Source organism: Tetranychus urticae, chromosome 1 (genome assembly GCF_039701765.1).
Source record: "Tetranychus urticae isolate SD_2017Ah chromosome 1, NJAU_TeUrti_SD_1.0, whole genome shotgun sequence".
In the NCBI taxonomy this organism is placed as follows: Eukaryota; Metazoa; Arthropoda; class Arachnida; order Trombidiformes; family Tetranychidae; genus Tetranychus; species Tetranychus urticae.
Genome location: NC_142958.1, coordinates 30616096 through 30641140, shown reverse-complemented (window position 1 = coordinate 30641140; position 25045 = coordinate 30616096). Strand labels below are relative to the sequence as shown.

Here is a 25045-nt window from a genome sequence, read left to right as displayed (position 1 = left end):
CGTGGTTAAACGTTATCCGTCGATAAACACAACAGGCAAATGCAATGGCACAAGGTTTGAATTCATTTTGACTACTGAAAATCGCTTAACTTCACATTGTTTGGATCATATTTGATGTCTAAATCAATCAGCTTTGAATCAACCACAACAGGTACATGAACAACTGGAGCCGATTGATTCTTGACTAAATAAATTAACTGCTTTTGATAATCAAATAGTAATGGAACTTCGAAATAGGAGAATCGTAAATTTCTCTGGCTGACAATTGACGAATAAGTGCAAAACAAAGTAAAATTGGATAAATCAATAGTTTAAAATCCATTGAACACAATTTAAATCTTTAATATAAACTTTAATATATTTCAATACAATAAATTGGACTTTTTTGTAGAAACTATTAGCATCAGTTATCATTAAAATTTTGTTTCAAACACAGTAATAGCTGGTGCACTTGACAGATTGAATTAAATATTAAAAGCGAGTCCGTCTTGAAATATCTAAAGTATTTAGCTTATCAGTTCTTGACCTTAAAAGTTTTACTTACACCAGTTTACAAGTCCATTGCATTTGTGAATATAATCTGAAGAAAAATCTGAGGCCCAAAGGTCAAGAAAAGGGACTGATAGAGGTTTGACTACTTTTGACTGAATGATGTTTCAATATTTGAATCATTTTCAAGCTTACTCTGAAGGTAATATCCAGAATTACCGAAAGGGATCATCAATATTTCTAGTTATTATTATATAAAATGAACTTCCAATTGTATATCTTTATGCTTTTCTCTGTTTTTTCATCCATCAGTTCAGCTGAAATTTTACCTGGATTCGGTGCATACAATGGAACAATACGATTGACAGAGTTTTCTTTGTTTTTCTCGGAACATTTTGGTGAGCATTAATCTTACATACTAATGTATTATATTTACAAATCAAAGCAAAAAGTTCCTCTTCACAAGTGTTTCAATTAATCCAAATCGATTCATTTATTTTTGAGTCATTTAATTTCTAAACAATGATATGTCTTCATGTAAGCCTTTTTGTTTTTTATCCTCATTACCATAATATTAGGTAAACGATTTATTTTTGAGGTTTTACTAGTTGATCTTTAATTTGCTAACTTAAACCCATTCAAATCTATTATTAAAACTTAACTCAGGATCTCGAATAGTAATTAAACATTCCATTTTCTGAAATTCGAAATTGAATTTTGGGTGAATTTTAAAAAAGAGTAATTTATTTTACTAATCAATGTGATGACATTTTACTTGAACCAACTGATAATTTATAAAAAGTATTTTCTTCAATTGACAGAAAAAAGCGATTACCATTTTTCATTCAAGTCGAGGCTTCCCCATTGGATCGGTTATAAACTTCTGGACCAACAAATAGTAATTCGAACTTTTCCAACGGAAATCAATGATTTCAAGGAAAACACTGATTATACAAAGAATATCAGTTTGGAAATGGAAACTTCTTGTGGTTCTTCAAAATCAGCATTTGATAAAACAGATGTTGTTACATTGACTTTGATGGAGAAACAAAATAATAATTCAGTTTTAGTTAAAACAATTCAAGTTGATCCATTATCAGTCGACTTTTACAGTCCTAAACTATCGAGAAAACAGTTCAAGATGTTAGCTGAAGATGAAATAAAGAAGAGAAAAGAGTTTTGTGATTTTATGTGCAAAATACATAGAGGATATACATTTGAAGGACCAGATTTGCTTAAAGTTTGTCCAAATAGCTGTCAGACATGTCCTGCAAAGATTGAAGATGAAACTTTTGATGAAATGGAAAAGTTTGTTAAGATCGTGAAATATCTTGAACTGTTTAAGTATAGATCAGAAACCTGTAACATTTGGTACAGCAATAGCGATCGACCTACTGGTATCGTTGAACTGGATAAGAAAACTGTTTCATCGTTCCCAAAACTCAACTCTCGTCACTATTTTGTTGCTTCTTTCGTTGATACTAAAAGCCAAAAGAATGCAACTATTGTATTGAAAGATTATAAAATAATCTGAATTCAGTGAATCTGTCTGGGTTTAATGAATAACCAGAATATTTCAATTATGAGACCTTTTATTACCTTGTGACCTTATGTGAGACCGAACCTTTTGTTAACTCGTAATCCTTATTCAACATGTTTAAAATAAAATAATGGTTTCTAATGATTGAGTTGAAATTAATTTCCATAGTTGTTTTAATAAGGTGAAATATTTGCAAATATTAGTTTCACTTATTAAAGCTGCATTACACATTTATACAGAGATTTATCTTTATCTTACAAAACTATTTCAAGTTCATTAATTATAATAAAATATACATTTAAATGTGGTCCAAATGAATGTTCAAAAATATTTCAAGCTTCCAAATCTTCCATGGAGCTTCGCCGACGCCATAAGATTGAAAGCTAACTCGAAACTTTCTAATTAATCAAAATCCTGGTCCCAGGAAAATAAGATCACTTAAATTTGTGCGACAGAATCTTCACTATTGTGCTTATCGATACGACCAGATTAATCAATCCGTAAATGACCATAAACTTAATCTTGTGTGTAAATCAAACTAAAATACATAAGAGAATAGAACAAAACAGAATAAGATTAATGGATAAGATCGAGGTAAATTCATGGAATTGCTTATTCACAATTGGCTTAAATACTAATGATGATACTTACCATGAGCCTTGATAAATTTAATTGTTCAGAGTTTGATATCTGACGAAATTCGTGATACTTTTATGAGGTTTAGTGATAATACTTAACATGAAGAGCTTGAAAACGTCAGTTAATTCAATGAGATTTTCTTGAATTCGTTTCTTCATAAAGAGCTATTGAAAAGAAAAAGAAATGAAAAATTAGTAAAAACTCTTATTAACAATCAAATGATAACTTGAGTTGAGAAATAAAGAAACTTACTAGATCAAGAGAACGAATCTTTGCTTATTCCAAGACTAGCGATGATGTATGCTCAGGCAATTTTTGCATTGTTTGTGATGAATTGATTTAGTTGCTACAAGTTTGCCTCTCCACCTTTTAATCTGATCAAAGATTTCAGATCTTCCAACTTGAAGATTCTATAAAAACGAGGATAAAAAGAAATGTTAATGTTTCTTGAAATTTCAAATAAAAAGATATAAATTACTTACAGTTCTTGCTTTTTTGAACAATTCATCATTAGATCCATTTTAAAACAGGCTGCGATATTTTGGCAAAATGGTTACAAATCAAGATAGTTCTTCATTCGATAGGTTTGATGAAATACTATTTTCAGTCTCTTGTTCTGCTAATGAGTCAAATGTGCGATTAAATGAACGAGACCCAGACATTTTTGTGAAATCATAATCAGCAGCTGATGATGGGGTTAGGGCGATTCCAGAAGAACGACTGTATGAATGAGTAAAAACACTTTCCATTGAATTAGAGCGTCGTCGGAGTGATTTTTTGCTAAAAACATTCAACTCGTAATCACTTGTATAATCATCATTTGCTGCAACTTTAAATTTCCTTCCAATTGATTGAAGATTAGGCTCTGAGATGGATAAACGAATCTCGGGGAAAAATTTAATCAAATCAATAGGATCGATCGATTCATCTGTGTAAGGAACTGAACCATTGTTGATGGTGATATTTGGAAGATCGGAAAGACATTTTTTCATGTAAAGAGCTTCCGATTTTCTCTTATTCCGATCTCTTGTTCGGACACCAACGGCTTTTAATACAGAAGACAATTTCCTATAATAATCCATATGACCAGAGACAATTTCACTCAAATCAATATTACACATTCGTCGATTGTTCCAATCAACTGGTCCTAAGCCAGCTATTTTCAGAGTTGCAGTTGAAGTGCGATAAAGAAATTTTAAAAGCCAATCACCACGACAATAACCATTGACCACACGACCAGAGACAACTCGAGAAAACTGTTTCCATTGCTGAGCATTTCCAGCAACTGGTGCACCAAGTAGAATCACGTCCTCAATTATACCCTCAGAGCCTTTGCGAGTGGCCAACTCTTGAAGACAATAAAATATTACTCGAGCTCCTAAACTGAAGCCGATTAGGGTGACAGGTCGACGTCCTTGTTGTCGAGAAATAAGTATATCAGCAAGATGTTTACCCACTTCGGCTGAACGTCTAATGCAGACACCCCAAGGATTATCAATAACTGAAGCTAAAGTAACTAATGATGTGGGCCAAGCAATGGCTGCCATGATTCCAGAAAGAATGGTGTATTTGAGAGCTTCCTGAGCAGCAACACTCACAGCAAAACCCAGAAAATAATCAAGAGCACGTCCAAGCTCCAATAAAAATGCCGATTCATATCTTATACAATATTGTTCACGAGTATTTTGTAACGATTTCCAAGGTTCTTGGAAAGCTTTTGGCCCTTCTTCCGAGATCCAACCTGATACCGCTATTGTTATGTGCAGCTCACGGCCAGAGGTTAAAGTGTCGAAGGCAAACTCTTCAATATCTCCAACTCGTTTCTTCATTTTGTAACCAGTCAATCCTGCACCCGCTACTCCGAAAAGAGATCCAATTACTGCAATACCCGCTGTTGACCCAAGTGCGGCAGCTCCTGCTCCTCCGATGATAGCTCCAGCTCCAGCGGCAACAAAAGGTGCAGCCAAACCACCAGTTAATCCTATGATTGCTCCACCACCTAAACCAGCTAAACCAATCATGAAATATCTCTTAATCTTTTTATTACGACGTCTTTTTACTTTCTCTTTAGCATCTTCTTCACTTTCTGGTGGAACATCGTTGGTCAACATTTCAATCAATGATTCTTCAAAAAGTTCAACCAATTGAACAGGGACGCCAAGGATATTAGCAATATAAAGTACTAATACTCGCATACGAGCATCGTAAACTCCTAAAAATGAAAAAATAAACAATTGATTAGAAACCAGTGTGATTTGAATATTAAATCATAAATAAGAAATATCAAAGGGAAAATTTCAATAGCTTGGCGCAAAGAGACGCCACTTTACCTTACCATGCATTTCTTGAAGCAATGCAAAGAAAGAGATCGTGAAAGTTGATTAAAAACATGAAATGGCCATAATATGATTAGCAATAGAAATGAAAATTGTTTTACCTTCTCTGACTGAAAAAAGGACCAACTCTTCAATGACTTTTAGGCAAGATTTTTGTAAAATTTTTTCCTCTCTCAGCAAATTGGCAAATGCATTGATATCTCCTCCTTCACCAGACATAAGGGCATTCATCGAGTTTTTAATTTGCATTGGTAGACCAATATGTTTAATCAGCGATTCCAGAGTATCTTCACGAAATTGTCTGTGTAATAAATGAGAGGAAATTACAGTCAGATTAATGGATTGAGAAAAGACTTTAGCAATAAGAATTGGTCCTTAAACCATTAATGAAATTGAAAATTGGTTAAGTGCTTTAAATAAACCATGGTAATACATCTATAAATGACGTTCAAAATAGTAATGTATTTGGATGGGCCTAAGATGCATGGTTTACATAGGTACTTAGGACGAGCCTTGATACTCACTGGTCCCATTCATCGGGAAACAATTCGCAAAAAGCGAGAGCTGTAAGGCCACAAACTGAATAAATTCCTGCATCACTGATCAATGAGGTTAATGGTTCGCTTTGAGACGATAATGAATTGTATCCTGTAAAAAACGTTGAAAAGTGAAGGATTAAACGAAATTGATACTAAATACAAAAAAATCAAGTTAACATCAAAATATAAGTACAAACTTACCGAGTGAACCAGAGTTAGAACATGTTTCATCTGTATCGTCCATCGCATAAAATTACATTGCTGAAGCACTGAGCAAATAAAACAATGATGGGAAATAGAAACAATAAAGACTATATTAATAATGATTAGTAATAGGCTGAGTTATTAACAATATCATTAAAATTCAATGAAAAGATAGATTGAAAGTGATGATTGTGGTAATAAAGAGTTACATTTAGCACTGAAATCAAAGACTACTCTTTGACTCAAATTAGCAGCAACATTATCTTTGCGCATTAACAATTGTTGAGCTATTATCTAATCACAATTTGAAATAATAATGTTTCTCAAAGAAAAGTGTTTAATCGAGTTCAAATAAATCTACTCTTTGAAGATTTAGTTCTTGCTTTGTAATTGTATCATCAATTTGGTCAGAGCTTTTGTTTCCTCCATTCAGTTATTTTCATTTACAATCAAGAATAAAAAGGTTCCGATAACATCACTCATGATTGTAAGCAAATGAGGTGAGTTTATGCTGGAATGACCTTAAAAATTCAATTCAAATTTCATTATCATAGTGTTCAGGGTCAACAATTGAAATTATCGAGAACAATAATCAAAAACAATCAACAAGAATCAGGTTTAACCGGAATATACTTTGACTACTGTCAACAGGTTGACTAAAGTAAAGGTATTGCTATCCCATGTGTGATGATTAAAAGCATGAGATTTTGAGGATATTTTGTCATTCCTGGTTGATTAACCAAGATAAATGACACCAAACTTTCTTAAGAACTTAACGTTTTTTGTGAGTCTTGATTGAATCTTATTTTTCTATTTTTCTCTTTCTCTTTTAGCTTGATTACTTTAAAAGTAAATTGTAAATCTTTCAAGTCAACAATCAGTAAATCCGGTATATTTTGTCCTCATTTGAGAAACAACAAAACCAGAATTTACTCTTTTTTTGTGTGTTTGTGTTTTTCCAAATGGTTGTAATGGTTACAAAAAACCTCGATGTCAATCAAGGTTTATATTGAACTGTTCGTGGAACTTATTGATTAACAATCAACTCCAGTGACGACAATGATGAAAACATTTACAAGGGAAAAGTAAAGACACATTTTAACATTGACGAAATGATTGTCATGCAATTAGGGTAATTTCCGATGATATTAATGATCGAAAAATGGCTCAAATTTGTCGATTTTGGGAAACAATCAAAGGTGACGTTGCAATTAACCAATTGTATTGAATCAACTGAACAATTTTTTATACAAAAACTGCTGATGCTACAGGTTGACAAGATAAACAATGCTTCATACTTTTTAGGCAAGAATTATTTCAATCTTTTCTGACTATAAAAACAATTATTACGTACCTGATAATTTAGATTCTTGAGATGAAGCCGATGAAAAAAGACAACAAGGTTGTGTCACTATTGAAAAATATGTTTAAAATTTTGATGAATTTTGATAAACTAAGAGTAGGCTAATTTTAAACGGTCTTTGCTTTTTGAGTCCAAATGTTTCCACTTTTCTTCTCTTACCTTATGTTGACTTATTTTCACATAAAAATATCCGATATGACTGCCTCAGCCATATTCAACAGTTAAACATGACATACATGGTATTTAAATTAGTGTAGAATCACTTTAAATCCTTTTTTTACTATTGATTCATGTCAACACCAAACTAAAAGATGATTGAATGTTAGGTTGCACTACACCAGAATCTGATCCAACTTTTCTTTCAATCACTTGAAGTTTACTTTTTCCATTTCAATCTTCATCGTAGAAGGTTAAAGCTCAGGATGGAACTGAATAAAAAAGACTGAGAAAGAGAAACTGAGAAGAGTTTAGATCGACCGTATGTTTGTTAAAGTCCGCTACTTTAAAGCTGTTTAATCAAGCTGATTTATTTATTAATAATCAGGTGTTTTGTGCAATTAGTGTTGCCATCTATTATTCAAAATGATTACCATTCTGAATGAGTTCGTAAGTTTAAATTGCTGATTAAAGAAATGAACATTTCAGTGATTAATCAAAAACATAATTTATTTTTCAATGTAGTTTCCAATAATTTTGTTCGCCTGAAACACAGAATCCTTTGTTTTAAAATTATATTGGCAAAATAGGCATCGATAACTGGAAAGATCACTTACAAAATCAACAAAATTACATTTTTAAAGATAATTTTTTCAATTACGAGTTGTCAAAAATTATAAATTATCAAGAAATCGATCAGGATTCGAATCTTCATAGAAAGAATCATAATAATCAGCAAGGTTATACAGGTTGCTAAAATTGAAAGAAAAGAAAAAGAAATTAATTATATGTTCTAATCACCATAATTACAATATATAATAATGTAATTTAATCCTAACCAAATGTCTCTGACAGAATTAGCTCTAATACATGCTTGTCCTCTTGTTGTTGCTTGATACGAGCCCATCATACGTTGAACACAATATTTTACATTATGAAGTCCACTGTCACATTTGATTGAATATTTCAAGTAATCAACAATTACTTCTTCCAGAGGCAGCAAGCCATCTTTTCTGAATATTGAGCAATTAGATTCTGGTGAACGAGCAATCATAACAGAAGATGCTTCCGTTTCTCTTCTGAACTTCTCGATATCTTCATAACAATTAATTTCTCCTGATCCTCCACTATTAAAAAATGCAGAAAATTATTAAGAATTTACATTTCTTGTTGACTGAATCGTCTTCTTACTTGGCTATAACTGGTATTGTCAAATAACGACTAATTTCTCGAATATAGTCATTTCTATTTTTATGTTGAGTTCTCTCATCTTTTGTCCTTCCATGAACAGCAACAGCAGAAACTCCAGTAGATTGGATAATTTTGACAAGCTCTAATGTTTTCTCGAGCTGAAAATGAGTTTAAAAAGTAATGAGTAAGTTAGTGAAAATTTTCAAATGAGAAAGAGTCTTACCGATGGAAGACAGCGGATTTTACAAGTTACAGGCACTGAAAGATTATTGGTTAGGGTTGATAGTATTTCATATACTAGTTCTGGGTTCGTTAAAAGCGCAGCTCCCATTCCTCCTTTGAGTGAAAAGCCTTTAGGACATCCCATGTTTACATCTATACCTGAAACATCTTGTTCACTGCGAGGAAAATAATATCATATTTATTAGCATTTTGCTTGATATTAAACACAAGACATTGAAATTTACTTTGAAAATTGAAAATTACTCACAATAATTTAGCTGCTTTCAAAGCTCTCTCAGGATCAGCTGTACCAATCTGAAGAATCACTTTATCTTTTTCAGCAGAACATGTTTGAAATGCGACTTTATCTTCGGTGTCAAAAAAATCAACAGTCCCAAGCTTCTCTGACGATTAAAAAAGAAGCATATGTTTACGATGAAATTGTAGAAGCGTTGGATAGCCCATCACATTCATACCGTTGATTATTCTTCTACATTTAATCAGTTTGTGATCAACTATTTCTTCTGAATAAACAAGATCAGCGCCATATTCAAGAGCCAGTAATCTCATAGGTAAAGTGTTAATTCGGACCATTGGAGCCAGAATTATCTTTTCAGAGTATCTGTTTACTTTCGGTGACATCTGTTAAAACAAAACAAACGGCGAACAATTCATTAAAGAAAAACAAAAACAACTTCTGTTTCGAAAATACTCACATTAAAGTCAAATTTACAGCTAAATTATAACTGAAAAATAAAAAATCACTTGTTACAAATAAAAGGGTATTGGAAAATAAAGTTCAGCTGTTCAGCTTCAGTTCAACTTAGTGAATAATATTTGCCGGGTAAAGGTGCTGATTATAAAGAAACTTAGTAACCATTTAAAGCAATCACCTGTTAAAAGGAATGATTAAAACAATTAAGTTATTTAAAACGAAATATAAAAATCTGATTGAATCATTTGATTCACTTCCAGACTTAAAGTTCAAGTGAATTCGTCAAAACAGATGTTTTTCAAACGGTGTTGCCATCTCTTATTTGAAGTGTTTAGCATTTTAATTCACCCAGTTATTTAAATGATTTTTAGATCAATAATTGAAAAGGTGATAAACTATTATAAATTAATTTAGCTGAAATTTAAGATGAACAACTTGATTTTCTATTCTATTGGAGTACTTACGAAATAAACATAAGATTCACAATATTTATCTCGATAAAAATCATGCCTGCTAAATAAACAAATCAAGCAATAAATCCATCAATAACTGATAAAATAGCGAATTGAAATTATAATTTGAAACACTTTAGCAAATATGTATTAATTTAAATATATTTATATATTTTATTACAAATTTCTTTCTTTTGTTTTAAATATTTTAGGTGGTCAGTCATCAGAAATCTTTGAAAATCTTCAGAATAATTGTAACTGCAGTCCTGTTTTCACTGTTAGTTTGTTCCAATTAAGATTATTTAAACTTTTTTCCTCGATTCGGTCTGTCGCAGCTCCTTTGAACCTAGATCGATAAAGTTTTCACTGTTGTACTGGTTGACTAGATTCAAGGCATCCGATCTTTCAACTTGATCACAATCATATGATAATTTAATAGAAAAATAAATAAAAATATTTCTTGATTGTCGAAGACACCATATAAATAGACTGAACCTTCACGGAGATCGATTCACAAAAATAAGACAAATAATAATAATAGTTATAATTATTCTTGAGTGTCTTCAAAACCTTTAAGGCTTAATCGCCTTTTCATTGCTATCTTGATTAAGTTATCAGCTGATTCTTTGCCAGTTGCTTGTACCATTGAATAAAGTATTCCGGATTCATCTTTAATTAAACTTGCTGGATCACCAAACTGGGCAACATGACCAGCATCCATGACTAGAATTTTATCTGAGTCCATAACAGTGTGTAAGCGATGGGCAATTGTTAGAACAGTACAATTAGTGAATCGTTTTCGGATTGTTTGTTGAATCAACTCGTCGGTTGATGGATCGATATTGGCAGTGGCTTCATCTAGAACTAAAATTTTATTATTATTGAGGATAGCTCGAGCAAGACAAACAAGTTGTCTTTGACCGACACTTAAATTGGTTCCACCATCAGTTATTTTTGCATCTAGTCCACCCATTTCATTGACAGCTCGTTTCAATTGAACTTGAGTCAAAGCCTCCCATAAATCAGCATCAGTTTTCAAACTAAATGGATCCAAATTGTAACGAACTGTTCCCGTAAATATGATTGGCTCTTGAGGAATAATCGAGATCTTCTTTCTCAAGTCATGCAATCCAATCTGAGAAATGTCCACATTATCGATGATAATGCGTCCCTCAGGTTCAGTCATTCTATATAAGGCAGTCATGATTGAACTTTTACCTGCTCCTGTTCGACCAATTATTCCAACCTTTTCTCTTGCCTTGATAGAGAAGTTCAAATTGTCTAATACTGGAGGTTTTGATAGGTCATATCTTAGATAAACATTCTTGAATTCAATATTACCACTATCAGGCCATGATTCTGATGGTCTGTTTGCTGGTGTTGAATCCAATTCAGCTTCAGGTTTGATGTAACTAAGTTCACTAACTCTTTCAACTGAGGTTAACATTGTTTCAACTTCAGTCAACTGTCTCATGCCCCACTGAATAGAACTGGCAAGGGCGATACTTGATGAAATCACAAGAGCAATACTACTTCCAGTGAGAGAGTCCATAACAGCTAGAATTATGATCATAACCAAAGCATTGTAAATATTTGAAATGGTGTAAATTAGACTGATGAAGAATCGAGATGAAGCTATCCATGTGAAATAAGCAGAAGAATGTTCATCTTGAAATAGATCAAAATTTTCATTGAATCGTTTCTCAACTCCAAAAGCTCGAATTGTTGTTAAGCCTGAGACTGATGTAGACAAATGAGAGAAAACCGGACTTTTGGTGACACCTTCTAATCGTTTCACATCTCGAGCTATATTAACATAATAGGATCGGACAACGTATGCAATAGTAAGCAAAAGTAATGAAGGTATAGCAAGATAGCCATTAACGACAGCCATTAAGATAATTTGTCCGGCAGAAGATGATAAAATGAATAAAGTGTCGAACATTGTGGCAGGAAGAAAATCATCAACCATTCCCATGTCTCGAGATATACGATTAAGAATGATTCCTGGTGGGTTATTATCAAAGAATGAGATTGGAGCTCGGACAACAGCTTTAAATAAACTATCATGAAGTTTGATAGAAGCTTTCATGCAAACTGCGAAAAAGGAAATGTTACGAGTTAAGCACCAAATTGTTAAAGCTATTGTTAATCCAGTAAAGAAGTAAATGTTAGTCATGACACTGAAATTGTCCACGAAATTTAGAGGCACAAATTGAGTTTCATTTCCCGATGTGAGTGTAATGGCTCTTCGCTGTTCAGAATCAGTCCAGAGTGAAAAATAATATTCAATGAAAGAGATTAAAGCTTGAGCTCCAGTAATATAAATAAACCAAAAAGGCAATAATAATGGTGCGATTCCAGCTTTGGTGTAAGTCCAAAGAGAATTAGATTTCGATACAATTCCAAGTTCATTGGCATCTGCATCTTCGTCTTCGTCTTCGTGACCTTTGTGAGGATTGAATTCTTCAACTATATCATCATCTAGTATACTTGCAGAGGTCATGATCGATGCTACGGAAGATTGACGGCTAAGACGTTTACTCAATGTTCGTGTGACCTTCTTTTCAGCTGGAGCATGTTTGTCAGGTTGTGAAGATGTTATTCCTTCGATGAAGTCAGCACCTAACTTTAAAAATTCAGTGTAATCGCCAAAACAAACTTGTTTCTCATTTTTCAAGTACAATATTCGATCTGCTTGCTTAAGGAATTGTAACTGATGTGTAACCAAAACCACAATTTTATCTTTCAAAAAGCTTTTGACACTTTTCTCGAAGATATGCTTTGCAACGGGAGCATCGACAGCCGAAAGAGGATCATCAAGAAGATAAATATCTGCTTTAGCATATAAAGCTCGAGCCAAGTTTATTCTAGCCCTTTGACCTCCACTTAATGAAGCTCCTCGATCACCAACAACCGTCTGATCACCAGCAGGTAATATTTTCATGTCTCTCTCAAGAGCAGCAACATGGATAACCTGCTTGTAACGAGTTGAGTCAAATTCATTTCCAAACAAAATATTTTCTTGAACAGTTCCTGCAATGAAAAAAGATAGGAGAAATTAGATGTTTGAACTGAAAATAATTACTTTCATTTACAATAAATAAACCTTTTAATCATTAGTTATCATCTTTTTTAACAACAACCAGAAAGATTATAAACATAATCTTTAATAATGGTTATTAATATTATTCAAAGCTCAAAGCAACTTACCAGCAAATATCCAAGCTTGTTGACATGCATATGACATTTTACCGCTAACTTGCATTGTTCCTTTACTTGGCTTTACTTCACCCAAAAGAGATGTTAAAAGCGTAGATTTACCCGAACCAACTGGACCAATAACTGTCAACAACTGATTCTTTGTAATTTTAAAATCTATTCCGGATAAGACTGGATCATGATCATCTCTCCATCTCAGCTCAACATTTTTACACTCAGTGACTGGTTCTGAAGTTTTCCAATTGTTGCTTTTCTGAGAATTATTTTCTTCCAGTTCTGGTAGCTCTAAGAACTTTTGGATTCTCTTAATCGAGATCAGAGCTTCAGCACCCGATGAAATACCCAAAGGAATGAAAAATGTGATTGTATATTGTAATTGTCGTACCAAAGCCATTGCAACGAATACTGTTTTAGCAGTCAAGTGATGGCCAGTTAAAATGAACACAACCAGAATTAAAAACATGATGAGCTTTTCTGACACTGTTCCAGCACCTAAATTAACTCCCTTCAAATAAGCGGCTCCTCGGATTTTGGCCACTTCACGTTTACGTGCGTAATCCACAAGTGCTGCAAATGGCTTTTCCCAAGCGTACATTTTAATAACTCTCATTGCGGGAATAAATTCATTCATCAATCTTATCCTCTCATCGGTTCTGATAGCTCCAGCAGTACGAAGTTTACCAAAAGCTTTTCCCATGAAGGTTTGGAAAGGAGCGAACAGGAAAAGAACTATAAAACCGACTACAGCAGAAATACCGAGTTGAGGCCATAGAATCCAAAGATAAAGAACTACTTGAATTGGTCCAAAGATGAAGAAGAATGGAAACTCAGCGGCATAATCAAAACGAGCAACATCATTTGATAGTAGATTAACAATTTGACCAGTTGTAGTTTGGCCCAATGCCTTCTGAGATAATTTCAGTGTTTTATGGTAAATCAAACGACTGCAGGCAACACGGGTTTCAAGTCCTCCTCTACGAGCATAAAACCAATAGTAGTTGTTCGTATATGAACCCAATATCTGAGAGACGACGACTGCCGCTCCATAATAATAGATTTTAGTTTTGATTGATTGTATGTCAGCTCCTGCTTTACTCATTTGGTAAATTAGATCAACCAACTCTCCCATGAATAATGTTTGCACAAAAGGAAATATATTCTGTGAATTGAAAATTTAAAAATAATTGAAATGATTTCTAATGATTCATCAAGTTGATACAGCACTGGAGTTAGTTCCACACCAGAATCAACTGTCAATTCACTCTCTAAAAGAATTAAGTTTTATTTATAAGCAAAAATCATTACCTGAAAAACTAGAAGTATGAATGAAAATGAGTACTTGGGTCCAATGGCTCTAATTATGGCCCAACCAAGACTTGGCTTTTTTCCTCCACCTTTTGGATCTTTGGAACTTTTCTTTAATTCTTTCACCCATTCTCTATAAGAAACAAGAAATGGTTAATCAATGTTGGTTCAAACAGATGACAAATTTTTTCTTATTTACTTTTCTAATTTGCTTCCAATCCATTCGGATGCTGTCGACTTGGGACAAACTTCAAGATCAGAAGTTTTCAGTCGCTTATTTTGAGACTCAATGAAAAATTTTGTTAACCACCTATTCGGATGGAATGATTACAATTAATAATCTGAAACAAAGCTAATTATGATTATAACAAATTTATTTACTCACCAAAAGACTAATTTGCTTAAAAAATTGGCTCGATCAAAAGATGATTTTTTGCTGATTGTTGGTTGAAGAGCCATTTTTATTAAAATTTAAATACTTATATTCAAACAGTGAAGAAGTAACAACAAAAAAGCTTTGAAGGCTTCAATCAATTTGAAGCTTAGAGATTTTCCTTCGACTCAAGACAACTGAATGAATTAATTTGATCAAAGCATAATTATTATATTTTATTTTATTTTACAACTCAATCAGTTGGTATTGCAAGATGATATAAGATTAAGATGAACTCATGAACAGTTTTATTCTGAATTAATCTTAATTCACACTATTTTTCACAAGATTAATCCGATGGAGACCTCAATAAATTAATTTCAAGCCCGCGTCACATTGTAATTATAATAATAGTCACTTACAGAATAACATGATAAATAAGTCACAATACAAGTACAATGGACCTAGAGATAGCAATTAACTTCTGATAAACACAGAAGTTCCATGAAATAATGTTGAAGTTACTGTAGATTGTGCCTTTAAAGCCTTGCTATAAGAGATAAGATCGACAAAGTGTATTAAATCAATGATATTATCAATAATTTAATTGCTATTGTTAACATGCGTGCATTATGTAGATTTGTACTTGAATTTTTATTGCAATCAATTTACCTAAATATCTGCAGTAGACCGAAATTTCACCATATTTCTTAGTTCTATGTCAGATTGAGCAACTTTAATTGCGCTAAATGGGCTGTCGATAACAATTGTTCTGGCTGCAATATAATTAACTTAAATCTTCTATGGTAAGTGAAGATGAAAAGAGATACTTCAGTCTCATATTACAATATTAAGGATATTAGAAGGGTGATATTATGTTTATTAGTTTGACAATTTAGATAAAAAGCCTAATTTAGTTATACACCTTCAAGTATATCCTTCAAGTAACAATTAATCTAGAAAAACGAAAGCACTGCTTAATCAATTGTAACTGGTTTGAGCCCTCTGAAGAAAGGTAGAAATTGAATGATCTTGAATTCATAGTAACTCTGTACTCAACCAAATTGTGGTAACTAATTATCTTGTCAACACTTGGAGGTTGCGATGAACAACAATAATACATAATATTATATTATCTGTTTTTCAAATAATGAAACTCATGAAGAAACAGAGGAAACATTTTATTGCATTAAATTTTCCGTCCATGTGCTTCCTCTAATTGCTAATTTTATAAAGGCAATAAGGTTAATTTGGGTATAAATCAGAAGCGATCAAAAACCAATAATGGATCGAATAAAGAAAACATTGAAATTTGAAACCCTTTAGCAAATATGTATTAATTTAAATATATTCATATATTTCATTACAAATTTCTTTCTTTTGTTTTAAATATGTTAGGTGGTCAGTCGTCTGGAATCTTTGAAATCTTCAGGACAATTGTAACTGCAGTCCTGTTTTCGCTTTTTTGACTTTCAATTTGTTCCATAGGGATGAATGATATTAAAAAACTGATAAAAATCAACTTCCTGAGATGGAAATTTCGATGTTGCAAAAAGATGGATGAGTACATTTAGAGCGAACCAATACCCGAAAATTTAATACCAATCATAATAGATAAAGAAGTTATATATCTTTGATAATTTTGGCTTAAATTTTACGAACAAAACTGACATCGAATTCCTCAACTTCGGGTTCACTGTGAATATCCCCATTGATTATTTCTGCTTCATTATCACTATCATCCATAGCTAATTGATTAAATCCAGATCTTTTAGGATCATGTAAAATCCTACCTAGGTTTAGTTCGTTCTTTGTAGCTTTGTAGCCCGTCACCCATCCTTTGACTTACAGCAATGGTGAATAGCTACTAAGTCGAGAGGTTCTGCGACGAACAATTAAAATAATTATAATTACTATTATTATTGAAGCGACAAGCACCAAAAGTAAAGCTGACGAACTTGATAAAGATGCAATCTGCGCTGGAATGAGTTGTAATTTAAGAATAAAAGTACGCGCTATGTTTAAGTCACTCGAATTCTTCAACGGCGACGATAGTTTGGTCACAGTTGCTCCATCAGAAATTTGTGCTGAAATTGAGGATCCGATAGGCACATCTGAAATGAAAAAAATTTACATTATTAATTTTAATGTAATAGCTTTTTGTAACAATACATCTTTACTAACGATTCGCTAATATTCAATACCTCAACTTAATGGATAAAAGTTGAAAAATCAAATTATATCAAAAAGTGTTTAATAATATTCGACAGTCTAATTTGAACAAACCTTTTTCGAATCTCCAAAGACAATTTGGTCCAATTTCGACAATATATACACTTTTAGCATCTTTAGAAGCAACGATGTCATGAGGTTGCTTAAATCCTGAAATAGATGTAAAGTTTAATTAGTAAGCTTTAAAGATCTTTATGCAAGAATACAAAAGTTCCAGACTCAGAATAAAATCTGAAAGAAATGAATTTTTGTGAAATGATGGGAGTAGTAGAGGATGAAATTAGTTCATGACAATGAAACACATAATAAATGATAGGATACTGATCGACTTGCTAAAAAGCTTTCATTACTGCATTTTATTAGCATTAGTCTAATAAAATTCAGTAATGAAAGCTCATATCATATCTATGATAAATTATTATCACTAGCTTTCAGCTAGGCTGCAACGTTAAATCACATTTGTCTAATTTTTTTCATAGTTGAAAATACCTTGGCAAGATTTTACACTGTGACACATAAATGTTACACATAAAAACAATCAATAGACGCATTGTGTTTTACCACAGTTGACAAACCGAGTATAATAAAGACTACCGGTTTAAAAGACATGATCTAAACTTTGAAATGATCAGAAAAAACTATAAGCTATAAACTAAAGTTTTTTAGGGACATTATTCTTGGCAGTAGTTTAAGTTGAATCTTTAAAATAATAGCTTAAACACAAAAAAGAGGAATCACTGGTACTTGGAAAGATGCTAAAAGTGATTGAAAGAAAAAGTGTTTTGTGAAAAAATACAATTCTAGGGGTTATTTAATTCTAAAGTGATGATTTTATTAGCTTACCCAAAAGAAGTCAAAAGTTAATGGGTTGTTAAGTTGAATAGGAAACCCTTGATTGGTGCTTCAGGATTAAAATAAATTCCACCATTCACAGCAAATAAAATACCTTCCCCAAAAGGTGAGTAAGAAATGGAGAAAACTCGACCAGAAAACTCATTGATAGATATGCTAAATATGAATTCACCTAATGGTGATTTAAAACATTGAATCCTTCCGTGTTCACGATCAGCAACACAGACAGTGTTTGACTCTTCGATAAGTACAACTTTATGTACAATATTAAAAGTATTAACAGAAGGAGTGGATGCAGCTGAAAGAAAAGAAAAGAAAAATATTCAAACAATGAAATTTTTAGATTGAAGTTTGGAATGGTAAATAATTTTTTCTTGGATATTCACCTGATTCAGGCTGGCCCCACTGATTCAGAACCTTGCCCTCACTGTTAAATCTAATGACCCTTGAGTTACAATAACCGCCAGCAACATAAAAATCTCCACTTCTCGAATCTATTGCTACACTAGTTGGCTTGCAAAAATGTTTATCGCCGTTTCCTGGAACAAATGCTTCACCTAACTGCATTTCAGGCTTATCTGAGCCTTCAGCGACAAATTTGAACACTTGATGGAGTGAAACATCAGTCAACCAAACATACCCTTTGGTATCAAAGGTTAAACCATGAGTTAGGTAAAAAGATTAGAGCCCCAGCTGTAGACAACATTTCTAGTTTTGGGATCAAAGGCTATTAAGTAGCAATGGGAATGGGTCCATCCGCAATTTGCTGGTAATGATTATTAAGATTATTAAAACTCCTATAAAAAGTGAAAGAAATAAAAAATGAGTTACCAACAATCTTTTAAGTTATTGTAACGTTAAAAATGAATTATTTAAACTAACTGACCATTCCATTTTTCCTCGATTTGGTTTGTCGCAGCTCCTTTGAACCTAGTTCGATAGAGTTCTTACTGTTGTACTGGTTGACTAGATTCAAGGCATCCGATCTTTCAACTTGATCACAATCATGATAATTTAGTAAACAAATAAATAAAATATTTTCTTGACTATCGAAGACACCATGGAAATAGAGATCCTTTCTCTGTTCATTATAGTAGATTCATGTTTCAAAATTTGCTTGACGATAAAGGTTATGACAGGTTTACTGATGATTATAATAGGCCGGTTGAAACAGATGGAAGCTTAAAACAATTAAAATGAGATGACAGACTCTACACTCATTGTTTTTACTAAATTTCCACCGAGAACAATCCACAAAAATAAATAAGACAAATAATAACAATTAGTTGAGTTATTAGGAGAACAGTTTAATCAACATGTTGATTAGTTTTCCCTCCTTAAAAAAACAAAAAGAGGAATGAAATTTTGTAGCAAATATTGCTGTAAACCTAGATTTAATAAAACGAACACCAGATGTCACCAAAGTATAAATACAACATTAAAACAATTTTACGCAAAAACTGTTTTTCAAACAAATAGATAAATTAACCTCAATATTAACTCCTAAACACATCAGAAAAACACCTTTGACCCGAACATGTTTTGCATTGTGAGTAATATCGTCTTTCAAGGTAAGAGTTAAAATGTCAATTGAACATTTCCTGGTTACATGAGTTCACAATTCGTGATACTGAAGCAAAACAAATCAGAATATCAAAATTAATGAAGACACAAACAGCCTGGTGAAATTTTAGATCCAACATTATTCTCGAGGTTTGATCACCGATTAATTTGTCGCCTCTTGATCGCTATTAATTGAACAAATTGAAGAGTAAACAGTGATAACAATCAATTGATTGTTCACGTGATTCGGAAAAGTCCAAAGTAAATCACTGTAAATGGTTAAGGATTTTTAAAAGGCACCTTCTTTGAATAATTATCAATTAACTATGAACCCAACAAAACTCCTTAAAAAAAGGGATTCCAATGAAATTAGAGATTCGATGATTATCAATTACATGAAAACCATTAATCTTAATCAATAATAAGCCAAGCTAAAATAAAGGGGATTGATGATGAACATGATAAGATGTTTAGATAGAAAAAAATGTCGCCATTTTTTCTTCTTTCCCTCTGAATCTTGACAATCTTAACCCCATAATGGCCACAATTTCATTTCAATCAGATGAATGAACTTGATTTGATTTGAGAGGAGCAAAAATGATAAAGTTAATGTATTAAATTGATTAAAAGCGACACTCTACACTTGTATCTATAAATGGTTATTGAAATGCACACAAAGTCATAAAAACTAGACAAAATACTTGCGTCTGAAGATAAATTTAATTCTGATTTTATGAAATTCATTAAAATTAGATTTGCTCTGTCAACTAAAATCTCAATAGAAATAACAAGTAAAATCACTTAATAAATCTCTAGCAATTTATCTTGACAATTAAATCTCAGGAAATTATTAAATAGATTTGCATTTTTGTTCAGAAATTTATTAAGAGCCTTACTCATAACTAAGGCTCGTTAGCTCAGTCGGTTAGAGCGCCGTGCTAATAACGCGGAGGTCATGAGTTCGACCCTCATACGAGCCATGAGTATTTTTTGCAATTATCATCTCTTTTGTCTTGATTGCTATTTATTTTTAATAATGTTAGTCTATTTGAATACACAAAATACATTTAAATCAATGATAATCTTGATTTTGATTTAATTATTCTTATTGTTCTTATTTAATTATTTGACATTGGCGCTTCTATTCATTTGTTTTTGTCTTAACAAGTCTTTTTCATCTGATGTATTAATTGAGTTTGTCTATGTTTTTATTGCCATTTATTTGTTTGGTGTTTAATTAGATTGATTTTAGGTTATTGATAGTTAACCTATTATGTGCACAATTAGGATTGCATAAACGTTAATTGTGGTAAGTAAAGATTGGAAAATATTGACTGATAAACCATTTCGCTTTTTGTGTTTCCTTTTGAGCTTATTGATCTGTGGTTTTGTTTATGAATTTCCTGTCAACTGTTTGCTTATTCAATTTTATTTTATTTTGATATTACCTGTTTTTATGCTTTGATCAAAGTAATTTATGGTTAAGACTGCGGTGTGTGTATTGCTATATAATCTGGTTAAACCAGTGCCCAAAGATTTCTTTATATTCTGCTTGTGATTTTCCTTCAACATTTCTCCCTTTTCGTAAACAAGCGCAATCTCTCCTGCTGTTGCTTTGGCTGTTGGTGAACTGCAAGAAGGATGTTCAAATGATGATCAACTTTAATTCAGTTAACCTTGTATCATAGCCAAGCTATCTTTCTTCACTCTCTTTTTCATCTATCTTTGTTTTCAAATACTATTAGCTCTTTTCCCCTCTCTTATTTCATTCTCTTCCCATTTTCTTCGTCCTTTAATCTTCTTTTTTCTCATCTCTCCCTCTCTCTTTTCATCCAGTAGTGATCACCACTTGATTTCATTGTCATCTTCACTTCACCTTTGTAAAATTTGACTTAATGCTCATAGTGTTCCTAGTTACTAATTGGTCAGCTGCTATTGTAAATTCCCTGGCTTCATCTTGTTTTTGTTTCTCTCTCAAGTATTCTATTTTTGTTGCTAACAATTGTTAACTGTAATAATAAGTGACAATGTCTACTGATGCAATCAAACATAAACAAATCTCGGTTCGTGGTATCGCCGAGATTGAAGATGTGACCGCACTGAAGAAGTCTTTCAATCGACATTTGCATTACACTCTGGTCAAGGATAGAAATGTTGCCACAAATCGTGATTATTACCATGCAATGGCTCACACTGCTAAGGATCATCTCGTCTCTCGTTGGCTCAGAACTCAACAGCGCTATTATTCCGAGGACCCAAAGGTACAATTTTCTTGTATTTCTCTCTATTGAAAGTGTTTTTTCTGAATATTTTGAATTGATGAAAAATTTACTACCATAATCACAAATATGTAATCCTTATCATCTTCAAAATGCAGATAATATCTTCAAGGACAATCAGGTTGACAATCAATCACGCAGACTGTCAATGAAAGAAATGCGATTATTCAAATGAATCTTCGTGATTCGTTTAGCATTTTCAATATGATAAAATTTATCTTTAGTTTTTGCTAACACAATCAATTAATTTTTCTTTTTCTTCTTTATTTTCTCCCTTTCAATCTTTTTCCAATGCTTTCTCCATTATGAACGTATCTTGAACCTCCAACGAACGAAAATGCTAATCTCAGAGAATTTATTACTTATCACTTGAGTACTACATCGGTCGGTCATTAACCAATACAATGTTGAACTTAGGTATCCAAGGTAGTTGTGATGAAGCTCTTTACCAAATGGGATTAGAAATCGAAGAGCTAGAAGAGCAAGAACAAGATGCTGGTCTTGGTAATGGTGGCTTGGGTCGCTTAGCTGCTTGCTTTTTAGATTCAATGGCTACTCTAGGAATTGCTGGCTATGGTTATGGTTTACGTTATGATTATGGTATCTTTAACCAGCGTATTATCAATGGTGAACAAGTTGAAGAACCCGATGACTGGCTTCGATTTGGTAATCCATGGGAAAAGGATCGCCCAGAGACCACCATACCAGTTAATTTTTATGGTAGAGTTGTTCAAGAAGGTGGTAAATCTAAATGGGTCGACACTCAGGTCGTTTTTGCCACTCCTCATGATTATCCTGTTCCAGGATATAAAAATAATGTGGTCAACACTATGAGACTTTGGTCAGCGCGATCACCAGTCAGCTTTGAACTCAAATTCTTTAATGACGGTGATTATATTCAAGCAGTATTGGATCGTAATTTAGCTGAAAACATAACTCGGGTTTTGTACCCTAATGATAACAATTTTGGTGGTAAAGAATTACGTTTAAAACAAGAATACTTTATGGTTACAGCAACTCTCCATGATATCATTCGTCGGTATAAAAATGCTCGCAAAGTCAGAAATGAAACTCATCTTGGATATGACTTGTTCCCAGATAAAGTGGCTATCCAATTGAATGATACCCACCCAGCCTTGGTAATACCAGAATTAATGAGAATTCTTGTTGACATTGAAGATATGGCTTGGGATGACGCATGGGATATCGTTGTGAAAACCTGTTGCTATACAAACCATACTGTTCTGCCCGAGGCTCTAGAAAGATGGCCAGTTAGTCTGTTTGAAAATCTTCTTCCTCGTCACTTACAAATTATTTATGAAATCAATGCTAAACATTTAGATGGTGTCTCTGCTAAATGGCCTAATGATCTAGCCAGGCTTAGTAGAATGTCGCTCGTTGAAGAATGGCCTTATAAGCAAGTTAACATGGCTAATTTGGCTGTTGTTGGATCACATTCTGTTAATGGAGTGGCAAGAATACATTCAGAAATCATCAAAAAAGATATTTTCAATGATTTTTATCAAATGACACCAGAAAAATTCAACAATAAAACCAATGGAATCACACCTAGACGTTGGTTATTACTCTGTAATCCTAGTTTAGCTGACCTGATTGCAGACCATATCGGTCAAGAATGGATTACCGATTTGTATGAACTTAAAAAGTTACAGAAATTTATCAATGATCAAAAGTTTATTCGAGCTGTCCAAAGAGTTAAACAAGAAAATAAAATGAAACTTGCTGGTCTTTTGGAGCAAGAATATGGTGTTGAAATTAACCCTGGTTCACTGTTTGACATTCAAGTTAAACGAATTCATGAATACAAGCGACAATTACTTAATGCTCTTCACATTGCCACTTTATATAACCGTATCCGAGCTAATCCTAACGATGACATTGTACCAAGGACTATCATGATTGGTGGTAAAGCAGCACCCGGTTATCATATTGCCAAACAAATAATTAAACTAATCAATGGAATCGCAAACGTAGTCAACAATGACCCTATTGTTGGAGACAAATTGAAAGTTATCTACCTTGCCAATTATCGTGTTTCATCTGCTGAAAAAATTATCCCCGCAGCTGATCTTTCAGAACAAATTTCAACTGCTGGTACTGAAGCATCAGGAACAGGTAATATGAAATTTATGGCCAATGGAGCTTTGACCATTGGTACTTTGGATGGTGCAAATGTTGAAATGGCTGAGGAAATGGGCCATGAAAATATATTCATTTTTGGTATGACTGAAGATGAAGTAAATGCACTGAAAGAGAAAGGTTATAATGCTCTTGACTATTATAACTCTATACCTGAACTTAAAACTGTGATAGACCAGATCGACAATGGATTTTATTCAAAAGGCGATTCATCTGTTTTTAAAGATGTTGTCAATGTTCTTATGAATCATGACAGATTCTTTGTCTTTGCTGATTTCAAAGCTTATCTTGACGCTCAAGAAAAAGTATCCCAAACCTATCAGGTAATTTAAATTATAAAGTAGTACAACTAAAAATTATGACATAAATTGATTTGCTGGTTAATCAACAACCAGATTTTTGTCAATTTTTCTAAGTCTTAAAATTCATCCTCAATAATTCCCATCTTGGATTTATGTCTAAATTATTAGTAACAGCACCTAAATATCACAATAATTTAAAATTATTTTCATTTTGATTTCATTAATAACCTTGATTTTACCTTTTTGTCTATAGGATCAGGAAAAATGGACTCAGATGGCCATTATAAATATTGCCTCTGTTGGCAAATTTTCATCGGATCGTGCAATATCAGAGTATGCTACTGAGCTTTGGGGAGTTCAGCCAACTCGACAAAAATTCCCTGAACCTTATGAACCAGTTGAAAGCAATGGTATTGTCAAGAATGAAACTGGAACAAAAGATGCCATAAAACCAAATGTCAAGTCTGTGCCCAATGCTGGCAAAAAAGTTGTTGGAAGCAAATCATAAATTTTTCATCTTAAATAAAGTTAATCATCCGTAATATAATAAGATAAATTAAATGAGTGGCCTTCATCCCAAGAAAGAAACTAATCAATCAATTGATTACTATTACTGGAAGAAAATATAAAGATACTAAGCTATAAAATGATTGGAAATTTTATTTCTTGGTTCGATGGAAATGTTTTGCATGTAAAAGTTTCAACTTGAGGATGAAGACGAAGACAAATTTAAAGATACTAAATTGTAACATACAAAAATTGTATTTAATGTTTAAAATCCAACAATAGTAGCATCAAACCAATTAGAACAATGTAATTCAATTAATTTGATTGACCTAACAATTAGAATCTTAAATTTGTTACAAATCAACAATCAATTGTTGACAAAGCCAAGTTAGTTTATTCGTCAT

At 32.7% G+C, this 25045-nt stretch overlaps 6 protein-coding genes and 1 non-coding gene across 9 annotated transcripts; 3 read left to right on the top strand and 4 right to left on the bottom strand.

Moving 5' to 3' along the window:
• Positions 1-660: 660 nt before the first annotated feature.
• LOC107361591 (uncharacterized) lies at positions 661-2343 on the top strand. Its single transcript, XM_015928425.3, has 2 exons — positions 661-887; positions 1311-2343. Exons 1-2 carry the CDS (start codon positions 749-751, stop codon positions 2021-2023), a joined length of 852 nt encoding a protein of 283 aa, XP_015783911.2. The 5' UTR covers positions 661-748; the 3' UTR covers positions 2024-2343.
• On the bottom strand, positions 2185-7663 carry LOC107362059 (transmembrane and coiled-coil domain-containing protein 4). 3 transcript variants are annotated; one of them, XM_015929055.3, is made up of 9 exons: positions 7270-7622; positions 7102-7158; positions 5745-5812; positions 5529-5652; positions 5106-5305; positions 3151-4880; positions 2921-3078; positions 2681-2832; positions 2185-2567 (listed from the first exon to the last, which is right to left on the bottom strand). In XM_015929055.3, the coding sequence occupies exons 3-6, from the start codon at positions 5785-5787 to the stop codon at positions 3229-3231; spliced, it is 2019 nt and encodes a 672-aa protein (XP_015784541.1). In that variant the 5' UTR covers positions 5788-5812; positions 7102-7158; positions 7270-7622; the 3' UTR covers positions 2185-2567; positions 2681-2832; positions 2921-3078; positions 3151-3228. The 3 variants fall into 3 exon arrangements, with proteins under 3 accessions (XP_015784541.1, XP_089122551.1, XP_089122550.1); XM_089266425.1 differs by having other exon boundaries at positions 7102-7663; XM_089266424.1 differs by lacking the exons at positions 7102-7158; positions 7270-7622 and having other exon boundaries at positions 5745-6144.
• Positions 7664-7758: 95 nt separating this feature from the next.
• On the bottom strand, positions 7759-9666 carry Dus2 (Dihydrouridine synthase 2). Its single transcript, XM_015929160.3, has 7 exons — positions 9396-9666; positions 9156-9321; positions 8948-9083; positions 8681-8855; positions 8458-8615; positions 8106-8393; positions 7759-8019 (listed from the first exon to the last, which is right to left on the bottom strand). The coding sequence occupies exons 2-7, from the start codon at positions 9319-9321 to the stop codon at positions 7941-7943; spliced, it is 1002 nt and encodes a 333-aa protein (XP_015784646.2). The 5' UTR covers positions 9396-9666; the 3' UTR covers positions 7759-7940.
• A 324-nt stretch (positions 9667-9990) lies between these two features.
• Positions 9991-16057, bottom strand: LOC107362056 (ATP-binding cassette sub-family C member 4-like). Its single transcript, XM_015929052.3, has 5 exons — positions 14759-16057; positions 14573-14683; positions 14374-14506; positions 13060-14227; positions 9991-12882 (listed from the first exon to the last, which is right to left on the bottom strand). Exons 1-5 carry the CDS (start codon positions 14830-14832, stop codon positions 10394-10396), a joined length of 3975 nt encoding a protein of 1324 aa, XP_015784538.2. The 5' UTR covers positions 14833-16057; the 3' UTR covers positions 9991-10393.
• LOC107362152 (peptidyl-glycine alpha-amidating monooxygenase B-like) lies at positions 16058-19189 on the bottom strand. Its single transcript, XM_089266787.1, has 5 exons — positions 18717-19189; positions 18217-18627; positions 17822-18128; positions 17033-17128; positions 16058-16860 (listed from the first exon to the last, which is right to left on the bottom strand). Exons 2-3 carry the CDS (start codon positions 18395-18397, stop codon positions 17839-17841), a joined length of 471 nt encoding a protein of 156 aa, XP_089122913.1. The 5' UTR covers positions 18398-18627; positions 18717-19189; the 3' UTR covers positions 16058-16860; positions 17033-17128; positions 17822-17838.
• Positions 19190-20299: 1110 nt separating this feature from the next.
• TRNAI-AAU (transfer RNA isoleucine (anticodon AAU)) lies at positions 20300-20373 on the top strand. The gene has a single exon. It is a non-coding gene; the product is annotated as a tRNA-Ile (tRNA).
• Positions 20374-21280: 907 nt separating this feature from the next.
• On the top strand, positions 21281-25028 carry Glyp (glycogen phosphorylase). The gene is made up of 3 exons (XM_015928805.3): positions 21281-21654; positions 22023-24155; positions 24388-25028. Exons 1-3 carry the CDS (start codon positions 21421-21423, stop codon positions 24640-24642), a joined length of 2622 nt encoding a protein of 873 aa, XP_015784291.1. The 5' UTR covers positions 21281-21420; the 3' UTR covers positions 24643-25028.
• The last annotated feature ends 17 nt before the right edge of the window (positions 25029-25045 follow it).